This window comes from Callionymus lyra, chromosome 3 (assembly GCF_982586985.1).
Source record: "Callionymus lyra chromosome 3, fCalLyr1.hap1.1, whole genome shotgun sequence".
Lineage (NCBI taxonomy): Eukaryota > Metazoa > Chordata > Actinopteri > Syngnathiformes > Callionymidae > Callionymus > Callionymus lyra.
Genome location: NC_141820.1, coordinates 1,828,071 through 1,848,929, shown reverse-complemented (window position 1 = coordinate 1,848,929; position 20,859 = coordinate 1,828,071). Strand labels below are relative to the sequence as shown.

General features: G+C 40.6%; 2 protein-coding genes, 5 non-coding genes and 1 pseudogene across 8 annotated transcripts; 1 reads left to right on the top strand and 7 right to left on the bottom strand.

The window, feature by feature from the left end:
- The first annotated feature begins 1,308 nt into the window (after positions 1-1,308).
- On the top strand, positions 1,309-8,391 carry ddah2 (DDAH family member 2, ADMA-independent). The gene is made up of 6 exons (XM_087786140.1): positions 1,309-1,388; positions 5,297-5,652; positions 5,708-5,896; positions 7,662-7,781; positions 8,014-8,157; positions 8,217-8,391. The coding sequence occupies exons 2-6, from the start codon at positions 5,350-5,352 to the stop codon at positions 8,334-8,336; spliced, it is 876 nt and encodes a 291-aa protein (XP_087642266.1). The 5' UTR covers positions 1,309-1,388; positions 5,297-5,349; the 3' UTR covers positions 8,337-8,391.
- A 1-nt stretch (position 8,392) lies between these two features.
- On the bottom strand, positions 8,393-11,840 carry LOC148082995 (small ribosomal subunit protein uS7 pseudogene; annotated as a pseudogene). Its single transcript, XR_015710680.1, has 3 exons — positions 11,697-11,840; positions 11,389-11,487; positions 8,393-8,500 (listed from the first exon to the last, which is right to left on the bottom strand). The product of XR_015710680.1 is annotated as a small ribosomal subunit protein uS7 pseudogene (transcript).
- LOC148082997 (small nucleolar RNA SNORA3/SNORA45 family) lies at positions 8,910-9,036 on the bottom strand. Its single transcript, XR_015710808.1, has one exon. It is a non-coding gene; the product is annotated as a small nucleolar RNA SNORA3/SNORA45 family (small nucleolar RNA).
- Positions 11,541-11,669, bottom strand: LOC148082996 (small nucleolar RNA SNORA3/SNORA45 family). The gene has a single exon (XR_015710810.1). It is a non-coding gene; the product is annotated as a small nucleolar RNA SNORA3/SNORA45 family (small nucleolar RNA).
- A 230-nt stretch (positions 11,841-12,070) lies between the features above and the next one.
- Positions 12,071-19,183, bottom strand: LOC148082991 (small ribosomal subunit protein uS7). The gene is made up of 6 exons (XM_087786141.1): positions 19,126-19,183; positions 18,124-18,227; positions 15,177-15,386; positions 14,987-15,115; positions 14,679-14,777; positions 12,071-12,178 (listed from the first exon to the last, which is right to left on the bottom strand). Coding segments are annotated over exons 1-6 (612 nt in total). The 5' UTR covers positions 19,127-19,183; the 3' UTR covers positions 12,071-12,109.
- Positions 12,585-12,711, bottom strand: LOC148082994 (small nucleolar RNA SNORA3/SNORA45 family). Its single transcript, XR_015710807.1, has one exon. It is a non-coding gene; the product is annotated as a small nucleolar RNA SNORA3/SNORA45 family (small nucleolar RNA).
- On the bottom strand, positions 14,831-14,959 carry LOC148082993 (small nucleolar RNA SNORA3/SNORA45 family). Its single transcript, XR_015710809.1, has one exon. It is a non-coding gene; the product is annotated as a small nucleolar RNA SNORA3/SNORA45 family (small nucleolar RNA).
- LOC148082992 (small nucleolar RNA SNORA3/SNORA45 family) lies at positions 17,958-18,084 on the bottom strand. Its single transcript, XR_015710806.1, has one exon. It is a non-coding gene; the product is annotated as a small nucleolar RNA SNORA3/SNORA45 family (small nucleolar RNA).
- Positions 19,184-20,859: the final 1,676 nt, after the last annotated feature.

Below are 20,859 nucleotides of genomic sequence, written 5' to 3'. Positions count from 1 at the left end.
AAAGTAAAACCAACATGTTTTTGTTTGACAGATGGATCTTTAATCCCGTCTGTGCCCTCGATTCACACACCGGCCCCTCTCGTGACCCCGCCCCTCTCGTGACCCCGCCCCTCTCGTGACCCCGCCCCTCTCCACTCACATTCCTGATCACGTGACACAAACTTCCTGCGAATGATGGTGAGATTTAATCCCGTCCAGAGATAATCTGGAGAAATGTCGTAAAAATGTCGTGAACTGACGTGACTGTTCAATCTTCCTCATAATCCACACTTTGAAGCGCGAGGTAATCCGGTCACGTGACCCGGATTCACGGATTATATCTTCTTCTGCGGATGATTGACAGCAGCGTCTACGTCACAGACCTGTCAACGTCACAAGCGACGTTTGATTGACAGTCTTTTCAGGGATTATTGACCCTTTAATCTGAGACATTTAAAGCGTGTTTGTTGTTGTCAACATCAAAGTAAACCAACGAGGCCGGAAACGAAGATGTTGATCACGTGACTGTGACAGTTTCATCGGATTATTCAATCGATCAGGCTGATGATGAACTGACAGATGATTGACAGATGATTGATTGACTTCAGGCCGAGTCAAGCTCGCGCTGAGGCACAAAGAAACACCGGAAGTTGTTTTTTACAAATTAAAAGACTAAACGCAAGTTAAAAATCAGACTTTTGTTTTTAAGGATTTTATTCAACTTGAAGTAAATTAAATAATGTGAGTTTCCTTGAAAAATAAAATGTCAATGTGATAATAATATGATATTATTCACAGTATTCTTGTAACATTTTCTTTTGAACAATCCTGAATTGTGAAAATGAAGCAAGAATAAATAATCCTCACGAGAAACAAAAGAATAGTTGAAACAAATACCTCGATAAGAAAAGATAAGATATTCCTTTATTCTTCCTTCATTGAAGACATTTAAGTTACAAAAAAAAAAGACGAAACAAACATCATTTATGAACAAACAGCACAAATATTAAAACGATCAATAAAAACTATAATATTAATCCAATAATAACACAAGATAAAATAATGATCGATACAAGAACCTGTAAAACAATGTGTTTAAAGGTTTTTACTTTATTCTTCTCAGTAAAAAAACATCATTTTGGCATTTTATTCACTTCCTTGTTATTGATAAATACAACTTTACTTTTGACTCTATTTATGAACTTTATTAATTATTAAGTTAGTTTGGTCGAACACGAACACAGTAAAATATTGAAAGTTCAAAAAGTATCGCAACTAAAGGTGAACCAATCGTCAGGGTCGGCGAGCTCTTATTCTGAAGAGCCCGCCCGGAAGTGCGTCTCTCCCACTTTTGTGCGCGCATTAGAGTAACGGGAGCTGAAGTCACGCAGAAGATCTTCTTCTCGAAGGTAAGCGCTCGTTCTTCACTGTCGCAACTTCTGCCAGGTTTGGAGTTCGAGTCCCGGAGTCTTGCTCATCAACGGAAACAATCGTCACGTGACTTGTTTCATCCCGAGGGTCGTAGTTGGAGGAAGAAGAAGCGACTCGTTTGTGTTTGTTTGTGTTTGTGTGTGTTTGTTCGTCAACTCACTCCAGGAACAACAAGATCTCGACCATGTTGTGAAGGAAGTTTATAAACTAAACTCTTTTATTTTCTCACTTTCCACCATTTTATCGAACCTGAGATCAAAGACTTTCATTTGTGACGTCACACGCACTGATGACGTCACTGATTGTTTTTGTTTTTTTTCTCCAGAAAACAAAATCTAGTCTTTGATCCAGTTCGTGAAGATCCTTCGCCCTTGAGCACGATCTGAGGAAGTCGAGGATCATTTTTGATTCATGAGAAATGTTTTACAATCTTAGGAGAAGCAAATGTTAGAATAACTTGTTGTATCTTATTGTGTGAATGCTGGGAAGCATTCATTGTGTGAACGCTGGGAAACATTTATTGTGTGAATGCTGAGAAGCATTCATTGTGTGAACGCTGGGAAGCGTTTATTGTGTGAATGCTGGGAAGGATTCATTGTGTGAACGCTGGGAAGCGTTTATTGTGTGAACGCTGGGAAGCATTCCTTGTGTGAACGCTGGGAAACATTTATTGTGTGAACGCTGGGAAGCGTTTATTGTGTGAACTCTGGGAAGCATTCATTGTGTGAATGCTGGGAAGCATTTATTGTGTGAACTCTGGGAAGCGTTCATTGTGTGAATGCTGGGAAGCATTTATTGTGTGAATGCTGGGAAACATTTATTGTGTGAACGCTGGGAAGCGTTTATTGTGTGAACTATGGGAGGCAATCATTGTGTGAATGCTGGGAAGTGTTCATTGTGTGAACACTGGGAAGCATTCATTGTGTGAATGCTGGGAAGCGTTTATTGTGTGAACGCTGGGAAGCATTCATTGTGTGAACGCTGGGAAGCATTCATTGCGTGAACGCTGGGAAGTGTTTATTGTGTGAACACTGGGAATTGTTTATTGTGTGAATGCTGGGAAGCGTTTATTGTGTGAACGCTGGGAAGTGTTTATTGTGTGAATGCTGGGAAGTGTTTATTGTGTGAACGCAATTGTGTGAACGCTGGGAAACATTTATTGTGTGAACTCTGGGAAGCATTCATTGTGTGAATGCTGGGAAGCATTTATTGTGTGAACTCTGGGAAGTGTTCATTGTGTGAACTCTGGGAAGCGTTCATTGTGTGAATGCTGGGAAGCATTCATTGTGTGAACGCTGGGAAACATTTATTGTGTGAACGCTGGGAAGCGTTTATTGTGTGAACTCTGGGAAGCATTCATTGTGTGAATGCTGGGAAGCATTTATTGTGTGAACTCTGGGAAGCGTTTATTGTGTGAATGCTGGGAAGCGTTTATTGTGTGAATGCTGGGAAGCGTTTATTGTGTGAATGCTAGGAAGCGTTTATTGTGTGAACTATGGGAGGCAATCATTGTGTGAATGCTGGGAAGGGTTCATTGTGTGAACACTGGGAAGCATTCATTGTGTGAATGCTGACAAGCGTTTATTGTGTGAACGCTGGGAAGCATTCATTGTGTGAACGCTGGGAAGCATTCATTGTGTGAACGCTGGGAAGTGTTTATTGTGTGAACACTGGGAAGTGTTTATTGTGTGAATGCTGGGAAGCGTTTATTGTGTGAACGCTGGGAAGCATTTATTGTGTGAACTCTGGGAAGCGTTCATTGTGTGAATGCTGGGAAGCGTTTATTGTGTGAATGCTGGGAAGCGTTTATTGTGTGAATGCTAGGAAGTGTTTATTGTGTGAACGCTGGGAAGCGTCACAATTGTTGAGATCCTGTTTTCTTCTGACCTAAACTTTGTGCCGCTTCTCCTCCAACAAATTTTATCCGATTTGAACCAGTCAAACTTTTATCAATTTAGCTTGTTTCCGAAATGTGTGCTGTGTTCTATCTTTCCTTTATCTCTTCCACTCTTTCTTTTATTCCTCTTTTTCTACCCCTATTTTAACCCATTCATTTCAATGGGGAACATCTTCAATTCGTGTTTCAACTCCTTCCACTTTGACCAACTACTTATACTTTAACTACTACTTCCAATTCTTCTACTTTAACTACTAATTCTACAAATAGTTCCTTTACTACTTCTACTACTAATATTACTACTACTTCTACTTTATGTTTAATTCCACTACTACTTCTACTACTTCTACTACTACTTCTACATTTACTACTAATTCTACTAATACTTTTACTTTTCTACTACTTCTATGCTTACTACTAATTCCACTACTTCTTGCACAGCACAGCAGGGCCAGCATTCACACAGTTTATTTATTAGTCAATGACAACATGATGCAACTTCACGTGGTTATAAAACCAAGTACAGACACAAATACACAAAGTCTTTGGAACAAAACGACTAAACATAAAACAACACAAAGTAGACAATTTTCCTACAAAACAACTTTGTGAACACGCGTGACTTGCTAATGCTAATGAAGTCATGCTAACTTTCCTATGCTAGTTTTCCAGGAACACAACCAAGTGAATATTATAATATTATAATATTGATACACTTAGTTATCACAACATTTAACTGCTCTGTGTATTTTTCATCAACCAGTTACTTGAAAGTATTTATGACAGTATTTCAATGGTTAAGATCATTGTTTTTCTTCTCTACATATTTAGCTCCTTCGTTGTCGTCACTTTTTCGTCGTCCTTTTCGTTGTATTGATGAAAATAAAAAATAAAATTCTTTAAAAGAAACTCAATAAATCTTTGTTCCTACAGTATCACAACATATGGACCATATGACCTCATTATATCGTGATACATATCTTCTTGTCTTTATCTTCTTGTCTTTTATCTTCCTGTCTTTTATCTTCTTGTCTTTTATCTTCCTGTCTTTTATCTTCCTGGCTGTTATCTTCTTGTCTTTTATCTTCTTGTCTGTTATCTTCTTGTCTGTTATCTTCTTGTCTGTTATCGTCCTGTCTTTTATCTTCCTGGCTTTTATCTTCTTGTCTGTTATCTTCCTGTCTGTTTTCTTCTTGTCTTATCTTCTTGTCTGTTATCTTCTTGTCTTATCTTCTTGTCTGTTATCTTCTTGTCTGCTATCTTCTTGTCTTATCTTCTTGTCTGTTATCTTCTTGTCTTATCTTCTTGTCTGCTATCTTCTTGTCTGTTATCTTCTTGTCTTATCTTCTTGTCTGTTATCTTCTTGTCTGTTATCTTCCTGTCTTATCTTCCTGTCTTGTCTTTTTGTCTGTTATCTTCTTGTCTGTTATCTTCCTGTCTTTGATCTTCTTGTCTTTTATCTTCCTGTCTGTTATCTTCTTGTCTGTTATCTTCTTGTCTTTTATCTTCCTGTCTGTGATCTTCCTGTCTTTTATCTTCTTCTCTATTATCCTCTGGTCTTTTATCTTCTTGTCTTTTATCTTCCTGACTTTTATCTTCCTGTCTTTTATCTTCTTCTCTATTATCCTCTGGTCTTTTATCTTCCTGACTTTTATCTTCCTGTCTTTTATCTTCTTGTTTGTTATCTTCTTGTCTTTTATCCTTCTGTCTTTTATCTTCTTGTCTTTTATCTTCCTGTCTGTGATCTTTCTGTCTTTTAGAAGGTACAATAATGAAAAGTAGGGGCTCCAGGACTGAGCCCTGGGGCACACCTGTGGTGACAGAAGATGGATTTCAGTGGTGTGTACAGGCTCAACGATACGATAAAGTGCCATATATTGTGATACTTTATAAACACATGTATCCTCTAGTCCTCAGTCATGGCCAGGATCTCACAGGTTTGTCAAGATTAATTTTCACGAGCATCAGCACTTGTGGTCTCTCTCTCAGGTTTGTTCCTCGAGGAGATGGACGCCTGAAGGAGGTTCTTGTCTCTTCTCGTCATGGCCGACTTCTGCTCGTACGGATCCTTCACTCACGCCGTGGTGCGAGGAGTCCCCGACACCTTCGGGAAGGTGGGCGCGGACGACCTTGATAACGGGGGTCGGATCTCGGTGGACCTGGCCAAAGCCCAGCGTCAGTTCGGGTGTCTGACCGGAGCCCTGAGGCAGAAGCTGGGCCTGCAGCTCATCGAGATCCCGCCCGACCCGGAGCTGCCCGAGAGCTGGAGGGTGGAGGACGTGGCCGTGATCCAGGGCGACACCGCCCTCCTCACCAGACCCTTCAGGCTGCAGAGACGTGGAGAGGCCAGTGAAGTCCCGCCGCTCCAGACCGAGGGTCTGACTCATGATGTCTCTGCAGGCCGAGGCGCTGAAGAAGGTTCTGTCGGAGCTGAACCTGACCGTGGTGGAGATGGACGGGGAGCGGGGCGACCTCGGGGGGGCGACCCTGGAGGGCTCCGACGTCCTCTTCACTGGCAGAGAGTTCTTCGTGGGACTCTCGTCTCACACCAGCAGACAAGGAGCCCAGGTTCTGGCCGAGACCTTCAGAGTGAGTTTCTAGAAGCTTCGCTCCTGATCCTGAAGATCATTGATGGAAACAAACGTTTCAAACTCTTATTTTCTATCAATTTACTCTTTTATATATTTATTTGAAGAATGACTGATATTTCACTTCCAAGACTTAAAAAATGTAATGTTTTCAAAACAAAACAACTTCTAAACCAACATTTTTATTTTGAATTTAAACCACGAATAAAGAAAAGATCGATAAATTGAATTTTTCAATAAGAACGAATGAAAATCTTTAATATAGAAATAATTGAATCAAATAGTTTTGTTTTTTTTAAACATTCAATTCTAAAATAACAAGATTTAAATTTAAAAAAATGTCACAATGACTGCTGCCATCTAGAGGCCGGAAGTTTAATTCAGTTTAATTTAATCACTTAGAAAATACATGACTCAGCATCTTTATTTCTGAAAACATGAATTGGAAAAAAAAGTTTTGGAGCACTTGAGGATGAAGGTCGCGATGGTGGTGATGAAGGTCGTGACGGTGGTGATGAAGGTCGTGAAGGTGAGGATGAAGGTCGTGAAGGTGGTGATGAAGGTCGTGAAGGTGAGGATGAAGGTCGTGAAGGTGAGGATGAAGGTCGTGAAGGTGAGGATGAAGGTCGTGAAGGTGAGGATGAAGGTCGTGAAGGTGAAGGTGAGGATGAAGGTTGCGATGGTGAGGATCAAGGTCATAAAGATGAGGGTGGTGTTGGTGAAGGTCGTTAAGATGAGGATGAAGGTCGTGAAGGTGAGGATGAAGGTCGTGACGGTGGTGATGAAGGTCGTGAAGGTGAGGATGAAGGTCGTGAAGGTGAGGATGAAGGTCGTGAAGGTGAGGATGAAGGTCGTGACGGTGGTGATGAAGGTCGTGAAGGTGAGGATGAAGGTCGTGAAGGTGGTGATGAAGGTCGTGAAGGTGAGGATGAAGGTCGTGAAGGTGAGGATGAAGGTTGCGATGGTGAGGATCAAGGTCATAAAGATGAGGGTGGTGTTGGTGAAGGTCGTTAAGATGAGGATGAAGGTCGTGAAGGTGAAGATGAAGGTCGTGAAGATGAAGGTGAGGATGAAGGTCGCGATGGTAGTGGTCGTGAAGGTGAGGATGAAGGTCCCAATGGTGAAGATGAAGGTCATGAAGATGAGGATGAAGGTTGCTATGGTGATGGTCGTGAAGGTGAGGATGAAGGTTGCGATGGTCGTGAAGGTGAGGATGAAGGTCGCGATGGTGAAGATGAAGGTCATGAAGGGGAGGATGAAGGTCGCAATGGTGATGGTCGTGAAGGTGAGGATGAAGGTCGTGATGGTGAAGATGAAGGTCGTGATGGTGAGGATGATGGTCGTGAAGGTGAGGATGAAGGTCGTGATGGTGAAGATGAAGGTCATGAAGGTGAGGATGAAGGTAGTTATGGTGAGGATGAAGGTCGTTATGGTGATGGTCATGAAGGTGAGGATGAAGGTCGCGATGGTGAAGATGAAGGTCATGAAGGGGAGGATGAAGGTCGCAATGGTGATGGTCGTGAAGGTGAGGATGAAGGTCGTGATGGTGAAGATGATGGTCGTTATGGTGAGGATGAAGGTCGTTATGGTGAGGATGAAGGTCGTTATGGTGAGGATGAAGGTCGTTATGGTGAGGATGAAGGTCGTGATGGTGAAGATGAAGGTCGTGATGGTGAGGATGATGGTCGTTATGGTGAGGATGAAGGTCGTTATGGTGAGGATGAAGGTCGTTATGGCTCCGACTGCCTACGTTTGTCTCCCTGCAGGACTTTGCCGTGTCCACTGTCCCGGTCTGTGGCGGCACTCGTCTGAAGAACATCTGCTCCATGGGTGGAACCAACACCATCGTCATGTGCGACACTGAAGGAGCCAAGAAAACTCTGCGGGTGAGATCTTTAGATTCCAGTTGAGGAGACGTCGTTATGGTTTCACCTTCGTGACGTCATTTTGAGGCCAGAAGAACTCGCGTTCCTGTCCTTCAGACCAGAGTCCTTCTGGACCAGAAGAAGCACTTGAACGTTAACCGTTTTATTTTATTCAAGTTCCGTCTGAATATGCAACGGTTAAACATGGTTTGATAAAAGAATCCAGTTCAAACTGGTTTGTCTCGGCGTCCAGATGATGGAGCAGCTCACCGACCATCACTATGAGGTCCTGTTCGTGCCGGACCAGGCGGCCGCGAACTGCATCTACGTCAGGAGTCCATCCAGACGAGACTTCCTGCTGCACCGGCCGGCGGAGGAATGTCCCGACAGCGTGTCCGTGAGTCCAACGCGTCTCACGTGTGGAGGAGACATCTTTCAAACTTCATGTTTCTTCAGAACTTCCAGAAGCTCCAGGACGTCACGCTCCTGCCCACGGCCTGCAGCGAAGCGTCCAAGCTGGGCGCCAGTCTGTCGTCGCTGTGTCTGCTGGTCAACAGGAAGCACAGCGTCTTCTGAACCTTCCACTCATTGATACTCAGCGAAGGAGACCAAATAAAGACGTGAACTTCTACTCGTTTCCACAAATTTATTTTGTTTAGAAAGTCAACAGGTTAACGGTTGGACTTGGCGACTCTCTCCAACTCGTCCTTCTTCTTGATGGCGTAGGAGTTCGAGGAACCCTGCGAGGAAGAGACGTTCAAGAGAAACACGTCAACCAATCGTGTCAATGAAATACTTTAAGATTCATTTGTACAACAACCATGAAAACATACAAGTCTGGGTTTAAGAAAATACACTCAAATAAACATTGAACTGTATTTAACTTTTACTTCATTTCAAACTAAAAGATTTAAATAAAAAGTATTTTTCTTCCTTTAGCTGCGGAGGACGTAACGACTGCTGCCATCTAGAGGCCGGAAGTTTAATTGCAACACAAATATGAACAAATGCAGTAAAAGTGTGTGTGTTATGTTAATAGAATATACACATTTAATTTATACACACTTTATTAAAAATATAAACCATAAAATAACTAAGTCATCATTTCACAGGACAGACAGTAAACACTAGGTTCAGACATCAGGATGAAAGTGTATCTGAGCAGGCGACTGGCTGGACCACTGCAGGCTGCAGCCAATGAATAAGCACAGATGTTGGTCTGCGAGCACTTCAGCACACCTGGACAGGTAAGTCAGGGCGTGACTCTAGCCTCGGTTCATGCTTTTTACTTTCAAATAAATGCAGTCATTTTATGGTTTACATTTCATTAGTGTTCATTTATTTGTGTTGCAATTAAACTTCTAGCCTCTAGATGGCAGCAGTCGTTACGTCCTCCGCAGCTAAAGAATGATGACTGAGGACGAGAGGATACAGTGCGTCCAGCAGCTTTTAAAGCTGATGTTTGGACATATTTTTGTTTGAAAACAAATGAAAGTAGTTACGACTTCATCAAGAGTCATGTGGTCTGTAAATACTACAACACCAGAGTCAAGTACTGACAATACTACACATATATCCTTGTTACTACACTATCACAACACCAGAGTCAAGTACTGGACAATACTACACATATATCCTTGTTACTACACTATCACAACACCAGAGTCAAGTACTGGACAATACTACACATATATACTTGTTACTACACTATCACAACACCAGAGTCAAGTACTGGACAATACTACACATGTACTGTATACTTGTTACTACACTATCACAACACCAGAGTCAAGTACTGGACAATACTACACATATATCCTTGTTACTACACTATCACAACACCAGAGTCAAGTACTGGACAATACTACACATATATCCTTGTTACTACACTATCACAACACCGGAGTCAAGTACTGGACAATACTACACATATATACTTGTTACTACACTATCACAACACCAGAGTCAAGTACTGGACAATACTACACATGTACTGTATACTTGTTACTACACTATCACAACACCAGAGTCAAGTACTGGACAATACTACACATATATCCTTGTTACTACACTATCACAACACCAGAGTCAAGTACTGGACAATACTACACATATATCCTTGTTACTACACTATCACAACACCAGAGTCAAGTACTGGACAATACTACACATATATCCTTGTTACTACACTATCACAACACCAGAGTCAAGTACTGGACAATACTACACATATATACTTGTTACTACACTATCACAACACCAGAGTCAAGTACTGGACAATACTACACATGTACTGTATACTTGTTACTACACTATCACAACACCAGAGTCAAGTACTGGACAATACTACACATATATCCTTGTTACTACACTATCACAACACCAGAGTCAAGTACTGGACAATACTACACATATATCCTTGTTACTACACTATCACAACACCGGAGTCAAGTACTGGACAATACTACACATATATACTTGTTACTACACTATCACAACACCAGAGTCAAGTACTGGACAATACTACACATGTACTGTATACTTGTTACTACACTATCACAACACCAGAGTCAAGTACTGGACAATACTACACATATATCCTTGTTACTACACTATCACAACACCAGAGTCAAGTACTGGACAATACTACACATATATCCTTGTTACTACACTATCACAACACCGGAGTCAAGTACTGGACAATACTACACATATATACTTGTTACTACACTATCACAACACCAGAGTCAAGTACTGGACAATACTACACATGTACTGTATACTTGTTACTACACTATCACAACACCAGAGTCAAGTACTGGACAATACTACACATATATCCTTGTTACTACACTATCACAACACCAGAGTCAAGTACTGGACAATACTACACATATATCCTTGTTACTACACTATCACAACACCAGAGTCAAGTACTGGACAATACTACACATATATCCTTGTTACTACACTATCACAACACCAGAGTCAAGTACTGGACAATACTACACATATATACTTGTTACTACACTATCACAACACCAGAGTCAAGTACTGGACAATACTACACATGTACTGTATACTTGTTACTACACTATCACAACACCAGAGTCAAGTACTGGACAATACTACACATATATACTTGTTACTACACCATCACAACACCAGAGTCAAGTACTGGACAATACTACACATATATACTTGTTACTACACTATCACAACACCAGAGTCAAGTACCTGACAATACTACACATATATACTTGTTACTACACCATCACAACACCAGAGTCAAGTACCTGACAATACTACACATATATACTTGTTACTACACTATCACAACACCAGAGTCAAGTACCTGACAATACTACACATATATACTTGTTACTACACTATCACAACACCAGAGTCAAGTACTGGACAATACTACACATATATACTTGTTACTACACTATCACAACACCAGAGTCAAGTACCTGACAATACTACACATATATACTTGTTACTACACTATCACAACACCAGAGTCAAGTACCTGACAATACTACACATATATACTTGTTACTACACTATCACAACACCAGAGTCAAGTACCTGACAATACTACACATACATCCTCGTTACTACTCACCTTGGCTGCGTTGATCAGCTCGTCAGCGAGACACTCAGCGATGGTCTTGATGTTCCTGAAGGCCGCCTCTCTCGCTCCGGTGCACAGCAGCCAGATGGCCTACAGAGACGAGAAGGTAACCGTCAGCGACAGTCTTGGAGTTTGAGGTGAAGTCTTGTATCTGAGCAGGCGACTGACTGGACCACGACAGACGCAGCCAATGAATAAGCACAGACGTTACTCTGCGAGGACTTAAGCACGAGTGGACAACGGTGGTGTCCAGCCGAGACTCTGTCCTCGCCTCAGTGTTGGACACAAACTCCAAGTACCTGGTTGACTCTGCGGAGGGGCGACACGTCCACGGCCTGTCTCCTGACGGTACCGGCACGACCGATACGTGTGGAGTCCTCACGCGGTCCACTGTTGATGATGGCGTTCACCAGCACCTGGAGGGGGTTCTGGACCGGGACAAAGACGAGTCAGTCAAACATGTCTCACATGTGGAGGAGACATCTTTAAAAACTTCTCATGTTTCTTCAGAACTTCCAGAAGCTCACGGCCTGCAGCGAAGCGTCCAAGCTGGGCGCCAGTCTGTCGTCGCTGTGTCTGCTGGTCAACAGGAAGCACAGCGTCTTCTGAACCTTCCACTCATTGACACTCAACGGCTCAGCGAAGGAGACCAAATAAAGACGTGAACTTCTACTCGTTTCCACAAATTTATTTTGTTTAGAAAGTCAACAGGTTAACGGTTGGACTTGGCGACTCTCTCCAACTCGTCCTTCTTCTTGATGGCGTAGGAGTTCGAGGAACCCTGCGAGGAAGAGACGTTCAAGAGAAACACGTCAACCAATCGTGTCAATGAAATACTTTAAGATTCATTTGTACAACAACCATGAAAACATACAAGTCTGGGTTTAAGAAAATACACTCAAATAAACATTGAACTGTATTTAACTTTTACTTCATTTCAAACTAAAAGATTTAAATAAGTATTTTTCTTCCTTTAGCTGTGGAGGACGTAACGACTGCTGCCATCTAGAGGCCGGAAGTTTAATTGCAACACAAATATGAACAAATGCAGTAAAAGTGTGTGAGTTATGTTAATAGAATATACACGTTTAATTTATACACACTTTATTAAAAATATAAACCATAAAATAACCAAGTCATCATTTCACAGGACGGACAGTAAACACTAGGTTCAGACATCAGGATGAAAGTGTATCTGAGCAGGCGACTGGCTGGACCACTGCAGGCTGCAGCCAATGAATAAGCACAGATGTTGGTCTGCGAGCACTTCAGCACACCTGGACAGGTAAGTCAGGGCGTGACTCTAGCCTCGGTTCATGCTTTTTACTTTCAAATAAATGCAGCCATTTTATGGTTTACATTTCATTAGTGTTCATTTATTTGCATTGCAATTAAACTTCTAGCCTCTAGATGGCAGCAGTCGTTACGTCCTCCGCAGCTTAAGAATGATGACTGAGGACGAGAGGATACAGTGCGTCCAGCAGCTTTTAAAGCTGATGTTTGGACATATTTTTGTTTGAAAACAAATGAAAGTAGTTACGACTTCATCAAGAGTCATGTGGTCTGTAAATACTACAACACCAGAGTCAAGTACTGACAATACTACACATATATCCTTGTTACTACACTATCACAACACCAGAGTCAAGTACTGACAATACTACACATATATCCTTGTTACTACACTATCACAACACCAGAGTCAAGTACTGGACAATACTACACATATATCCTTGTTACTACACTATCACAACACCAGAGTCAAGTACTGGACAATACAACACATATATACTTGTTACTACACTATCACAACACCAGAGTCAAGTACTGGACAATACTACACATATATACTTGTTACCACACTATCACAACACCAGAGTCAAGTACCTGACAATACTACACATGTATACTTGTTACTACACTATCACAACACCAGAGTCAAGTACCTGACAATACTACACATATATACTTGTTACTACACTATCACAACACCAGAGTCAAGTACCTGACAATACTACACATATATCCTCGTTACCACACTATCACAACACCAGAGTCAAGTACCTGACAATACTACACATATATACTTGTTACTACACTATCACAACACCAGAGTCAAGTACCTGACAATACTACACATATATCCTCGTTACCACACTATCACAACACCAGAGTCAAGTACCTGACAATACTACACATATATACTTGTTACTACACTATCACAACACCAGAGTCAAGTACCTGACAATACTACACATATATCCTCGTTACCACACTATCACAACACCAGAGTCAAGTACCTGACAATACTACACATATATACTTGTTACTACACCATCACAACACCAGAGTCAAGTACCTGACAATACTACACATATATACTTGTTACTACACTATCACAACACCAGAGTCAAGTACTGGACAATACTACACATATATACTTGTTACTACACTATCACAACACCAGAGTCAAGTACCTGACAATACTACACATATATACTTGTTACTACACTATCACAACACCAGAGTCAAGTACTGGACAATACTACACATATATACTTGTTACTACACTATCACAACACCAGAGTCAAGTACTGGACAATACTACACATATATACTTGTTACTACACTATCACAACACCAGAGTCAAGTACCTGACAATACTACACATATATACTTGTTACTACACTATCACAACACCAGAGTCAAGTACTGGACAATACTACACATATATACTTGTTACTACACTATCACAACACCAGAGTCAAGTACTGGACAATACTACACATATATACTTGTTACTACACTATCACAACACCAGAGTCAAGTACCTGACAATACTACACATACATCCTCGTTACTACACTATCACAACACCAGAGTCAAGTACTGGACAATACTACACATATATACTTGTTACTACACTATCACAACACCAGAGTCAAGTACTGGACAATACTACACATATATACTTGTTACTACACTATCACAACACCAGAGTCAAGTACCTGACAATACTACACATATATACTTGTTACTACACTATCACAACACCAGAGTCAAGTACTGGACAATACTACACATATATACTTGTTACTACACTATCACAACACCAGAGTCAAGTACCTGACAATACTACACATATATACTTGTTACTACACTATCACAACACCAGAGTCAAGTACTGGACAATACTACACATATATACTTGTTACTACACTATCACAACACCAGAGTCAAGTACCTGACAATACTACACATACATCCTCGTTACTACTCACCTTGGCTGCGTTGATCAGCTCGTCAGCGAGACACTCAGCGATGGTCTTGATGTTCCTGAAGGCCGCCTCTCTCGCTCCGGTGCACAGCAGCCAGATGGCCTACAGAGACGAGAAGGTAACCGTCAGCGACAGTCTTGGAGTTTGAGGTGAAGTCTTGTATCTGAGCAGGCGACTGACTGGACCACGACAGACGCAGCCAATGAATAAGCACAGACGTTACTCTGCGAGGACTTAAGCACGAGTGGACAACAGTGGTGTCCAGCCGAGACTCTGTCCTCGCCTCAGTGTTGGACACAAACTCCAAGTACCTGGTTGACTCTGCGGAGGGGCGACACGTCCACGGCCTGTCTCCTGACGGTACCGGCACGACCGATACGTGTGGAGTCCTCACGCGGTCCACTGTTGATGATGGCGTTCACCAGCACCTGGAGGGGGTTCTGGACCGGGACAAAGACGAGTCAGTCAAACATGTCTCACGGTCCAGACTGGTGGACAGACCTCTCCGGTCAGCAGGTGGATGATCTCGAAGGCATGCTTGACGATGCGGCAGGTCATCAGCTTCTTGCCGTTGTTGCGTCCGTGCATCATCATGGAGTTGGTCAGACGCTCCACGATGGGACACTGAGCCTTACGGAAGCGCTTGGCGGCGTAACGTCCGCCAGAGTGCGGCAGGTACTTGGCATACTTCTCCTTGACGGCGATGTAGTCCTGCGACACAGACGCTCCGTCAACGTTCTACACCAGCAGCTCGGACACTTTTTAAACGTGATAGAACAGGATGAACAAGTCCTCAGTGACAATATAATAATAATACACACCAAGTCCAGTGTCTCAAATTGCATATCGCAGTATGCTAGAAGTTAGTATGCATCAGTTTAGTGTACGTACTAACTAGTAACTAATCCTCCACAGATAGTATGTCTCAAACATACTTCTCTTAGTATACTAGAAGTTAGTATCATCAGGATAGTGTACGTACTAACTAGTAACTAATCCTCCACAGATAGTATGTCTCAAATATACTTCTCTTAGTATACTAGAAGTTAGTATGCATCAGGATAGTGTACGTACTAACTAGTAACTAATCCTCCACAGATAGTATGTCTCAAACATACTTCTCTTAGTATACTAGAAGTTAGTATGAATCAGGATAGTGTACGTACTAACTAGTAACTAATCCTCCACAGATAGTATGTCTCAAACATACTTCTCTTAGTATACTAGAAGTTAGTATGCATCAGGATAGTGTACGTACTAACTAGTAACTAATCCTCCACAGATAGTATGTCTCAAACATACTTCTCTTAGTATACTAGAAGTTAGTATGCATCAGTTTAGTGTACGTACTAACTAGTAACTAATCCTCCACAGATAGTATGTCTCAAACATACTTCTCTTAGTATACTAGAAGTTAGTATGCATCAGGATAGTGTACGTACTAACTAGTAACTAATCCTCCACAGATAGTATGTCTCAAACATACTTCTCTTAGTATACTAGAAGTTAGTATGCATCAGGATAGTGTACGTACTAACTAGTAACTAATCCTCCACAGATAGTATGTCTCAAACATACTTCTCTTAGTATACTAGAAGTTAGTATGCATCAGGATAGTGTACGTACTAACTAGTAACTAATCCTCCACAGATAGTATGTCTCAAATCAAACTCTGCTGCTACACACTAACAGGAAATCACATGACAGCTTCTTCTTCTACTTCTATTTAACGATGTTTCAACCAGCTGTTTGAACACTATCGCCACCTTCTGGCAGCACGCTTTGCAAGTTTTGAAAAAGAAAAAGAAAAAATGTGAGAATCGAAATATTCGCGAGATATTTAAGCTGGTATCAGCAGCGAAGACATTATCCTTCTACTGCTGCTGAAAATACACCTGCAAGTATATGAATATATATGCGTTTATATATGACGTAACTTCCGTTTAAAACGTCACTAAGATGCAGCTGTTTAGTGTGGTTAGTGTCCATCGAACCATGCTCAGTTTTGTGGGCGTGTTAGTACGCCAATTTAGTGTGCGTGGCGCACTAAATTCCGCATACTAAGAATTGAGACGCACCAAAAATACTAACTTTGAGTACGCTAGTATGCGATTTGAGACACAGCACAGGTCAAACTTCTCCCCACAAACAAACCAGTGCCGTGTCCCAAATCAATAATTTAGTTTTATTCCCTTTTTCATGCATTTTCTAATACAATAAATGCTTAACTTAACATTAGTTTATCAATTTCTCTTTGATTCAAGATAAAGTTATTAAGTAATTTTTATGATAAAGGCAAATTACGAATCCAAAAAGGTTTATTCATTTACTCCAATTACACTTGTAAACATAAAATTCAAATACTAAAAACTAGTGCAAACATTTATATTTGTGAGTCAATAAATCATACAGTAAAGAACAGTGGAAACACTAGTCATTCTTTTTCTTACTGAAGACTTGCTTCTCGTGTGTTTAAGTTCCTGTCGTACACAATAATATGTAATCACACAATTCAAATTGTGTAAATGATAAGTTTGACTACACAAAAGGATGTAAAGTTGTTAAAAACACTGTTTCTTCTGCTTCGGTCACTGATCAACGGGTTCAAACGCTCGCCGCTTTTTTATTTTTAAGTCTCAAATTAAATGAACATTAAATAAAATCGCAATCTCTGCGATATAGTCGTACATTTAATAAAACGATTATGTCGCAAATGAGATCAATCGTTCAGCCCTAGTAACACAATGAAACACAACTTAATAAGCGTCTGTAACCAGTCGTTGAAACGTATCAGTCAGTGTTAAAAAAGAAGTCGAGTCATTTTCTGTAAGTGTGTCGCAGTTGGATTCGAGACGGTACTACACTGTCCACACCTCAGTGTCTAAGTAACGTGTACTGTAAAGCAGTGCACTTAGAGAAGTGCGCGATTTGAGGAAGCACAAGACGTCACCGAATAAAAAGCATAGCAACCGTGTTAATGATTACGTTTAAAATCTTATTTTGTTCTCCTTTAAAAGAACAGGTTTCATCAAGTAAAGCAACAAAGGAAGTTTCATTTCTCCTGGTCTTTTTAAGTGAATCATGTTAAACAAGGAAGCGCCGACGTGAGAGTCAGACACATGATCGATGTGAGAAAACACATTAATAGTTGATTAAAACAATGACTAATGTTTAATTTTAGACTCCATGAACTAATAGAACAAAAGAACTTGAATGTAATGTCAAACTAAATGTACATTTCATAGGACAGACAGTAAACACTAGGTTCAGACATCAGGATGAAAGTGTATCTGAGCAGGCGACTGGCTGGACCACTGCAGGCTGCAGCCAATGAATAAGCACAGATGATGATCTGCGAGCACTTCAGCACACCTGGACAGGTAAGTCAGGGCGTGACTCTAGCCTCGCTCAGGGGGGGTGGGGGTGAGGGGGTCAAGGTCAGGTTTACCTGCAGGGAGATGTCGTTGATCTGGACATCATCGGTGCTCCATTTGCCGAAGAGCTTGATCTCAGGGGTCTCAGCCACAGCTGGGGCGTTCTCCCACTCAGTCACTGCAGAACAAACACTTGGACCATCAACGTGGGAACGAGACCAACTTCACGTTTTAAGAGGAATAACTGTTGCAACACTAGCTGAAGTCACAATTCAACTAGAATTCCTTCTATGGAGCATCTCAGGAGGTGCTGGACATTGAACAGAAATACCAGACTTACAATCCTTCACAACAAAAAATGGATTTACAAGGTGAATTAATGCATTTTATTAGCGATTAATCGTCAATCCTCTGACAACAGATACAGTACAAACTGAAAATCGTCCTCAATTAACATTTATAAGTTAAATCAACACGAACAGATCAAGTCATTGTTGCACAGAAGTGACTCGTAGAATATAATCCAGTCACACATTTAATCAAAAATGGAATTTTGTAAAAACGTAAGAATCCAACCAACGTCCCTTTACACGCATCTCTGATTTAGTTTGTTTGCATTTAGAAACTAATCGATTATAACTCGGTAGTTAACAGTTTCCTGATCCATCGACGAGTTTAAAACAATCTTTCACGAACATCCAGACAAGACTCCGAGGCCGTAACTGTTGGACCTAATGTCGCTAAAATACACGTCATTTAAATCCCTGGACGAGCCGCCATGACTACACGACAGAGTCTCGTGTATAACGGCTGATAAAATGACATCTTAGAAGTGATTCAGAGGGAATTTAAGAGACATTTTCTCGTCTACGTCCCGCCGCCACATGTGCTAACAGTTAGCCGCGGAGCTAGCACACGCTGGCCGAACCTCGGCGGACAAGAACCGCATATTTAAGCGACATTCTGCGCCTGAACGGGCGTCAAGACGACCGCGGGGGAATAACGCGTTCCTTCCGAGCGTCTCTCGCCGTCTTCAGCGGCTCGAACCCGAGTTAAAAGAGGAGGTTTGCGCTCACTTGTGTTCGCCGAACCGCACGACTCTGCTCACAGACGGAAAAGGGCCTCATGCACGCGCGGGGTCTTCATATCCGCTCCCCGTGCGTCACTTCCGGATAACGTTCCGTCTGTTTTCGGCCGCCATCTTGTGAGTGTCAACTATCTTTGTGTTTGGATTTATTCATCTTTATTTATATAGTTCGTCTTTGTCACCATAAAACCCATAATCTCTTGAAACAAACGAACACACACTAGAAACAAAAATTATCTGAAACGAATTTATATTGAATTATTTAATTCAATTTAATAATGTTGGTTTAATATAAAATGTCTGCATCAGACAATACCTAAATAACAAAAGACGCTTATCGTACTTGTTTTATAAGAAATATTCATTAGTTTGATCTTATTTCGAGTTGTTTTTTAATTGAAATGTAGTTATTTTTTTGTACAACCTAAACTAATGAAGTAAAATGTCAAGACTCTAGTCCTGCGTAGCATCAGGAAATGATGTCAATCGTTTGATACATACTTTACATTGATTCAAATAAACTTGCCTTTTGAAGTATAAACACAAAACCCTTTTAAATATCCTGATGCTAATCCGTAGTGTTTTTCTTCTCGTGTGTTTTATTTTATTTTTATTTTATTGTATTCTATTTTATTTTGTTAATAGTGTTAAATTTCTAATTTTGTAAATAATTTGTATATTTTTAAGATCGTTTTTATTTTATTTTGTATTATCTCTTTTATTATTCTTTTTCCTTGCACTTTATTTTTTTCTCAACTATGCTGTTGTAAAAGTGTGTTTCCCGTCTGGGGACGAATAAAGAGTTTCTATTCTATTCTATTCTACACAAAAAACACACATGGACTGAATAAATACATGTATTGTTTTGCACATTTTAACACGAGCAACAAAAGAAAACAGTACATGAACCTGATCCTTCTTCGTTGCGTCGGGTTTGAAAATTGTATTTTATGAAACCAATCAAGTACTGAATGCTGTCCAGAGAAGAAGGACTCGCACGTCAACACAGACTCCAACCAACGTATTGTTCAAATGTATTTATTAACATTTCAAACGAGGCAGAGTTTACAACAAAATGGTTTTTCACCATATATTGACGTCCCTTCTTTATTGACAGCAGTGCATTAACACGGACGACGATGAACGTCTTCGTGACACGATCACATCCTTCATGGACTCCATCGTTTGTTCTTCAAAGAACACATCGTCTCGCTTCCCTTTCATTCACGTCAACACTTTTGATGGAGATCACGGTAAACATCGTCTATATTCCTTTTTGTCATCTTGGTTTTACAGTCGCAGAAGAAACTGGTCGAACCTGAGAATCGTCTCCGTGTCGATCATTAAGAAATTTTACTTTTTAAAGGTTGAAACTTTTTCTACTGAAATGTTGCTTCTTTTTTTTTTTAGAGCCTTGAACTCGCTTTTGCTTCAAAACTTCATTCAATAATTTGTATTTTAGAAAGTGACTTTTTTATTGAATAATTGTTTAAAAAATATATATATTTCTGTTACATTTATTCCAATAATTCAAAAATAAATAAATACATCTGTTTTTTTTTACTTCATGTCCTTTAAATTCAGCTTAAAAAACGGCGGCACGAGTTCACTGATGTGTGATTTTAAAAGTCAAATATTCATTTTAGAAAAAGTATTTTTTTAATTATTGGAATAAGTAGAAAATTAAACTTGGTTTAATCATGAAAACGTTTGAGTTAATTAA

What these genes read in the sequence shown, in the direction of transcription:
- ddah2 (XM_087786140.1), top strand. Translation starts at nt 5,350, where the DNA reads ATGGCCGACTTCTGCTCGTACGGATCCTTCACTCACGCCGTGGTGCGA. An exon ending in TTCTGGCCGAGACCTTCAGA is followed by an intron (nt 5,897 to 7,661) that starts GTGAGTTTCTAG and finishes GTCTCCCTGCAG; the next exon opens with GACTTTGCCGTGTCCACTGT. An exon ending in GAGCCAAGAAAACTCTGCGG is followed by an intron (nt 7,782 to 8,013) that starts GTGAGATCTTTA and finishes CTCGGCGTCCAG; the next exon opens with ATGATGGAGCAGCTCACCGA.
- LOC148082991 (XM_087786141.1), bottom strand. An exon ending in TCCACCTGCTGACCGGAGAG is followed by an intron (nt 15,116 to 15,176) that starts GTCTGTCCACCA and finishes GTCCCGGTCCAG; the next exon opens with AACCCCCTCCAGGTGCTGGT. An exon ending in AGCTGATCAACGCAGCCAAG is followed by an intron (nt 12,179 to 14,678) that starts GTGAGTAGTAAC and finishes TCTTCCTCGCAG; the next exon opens with GGTTCCTCGAACTCCTACGC.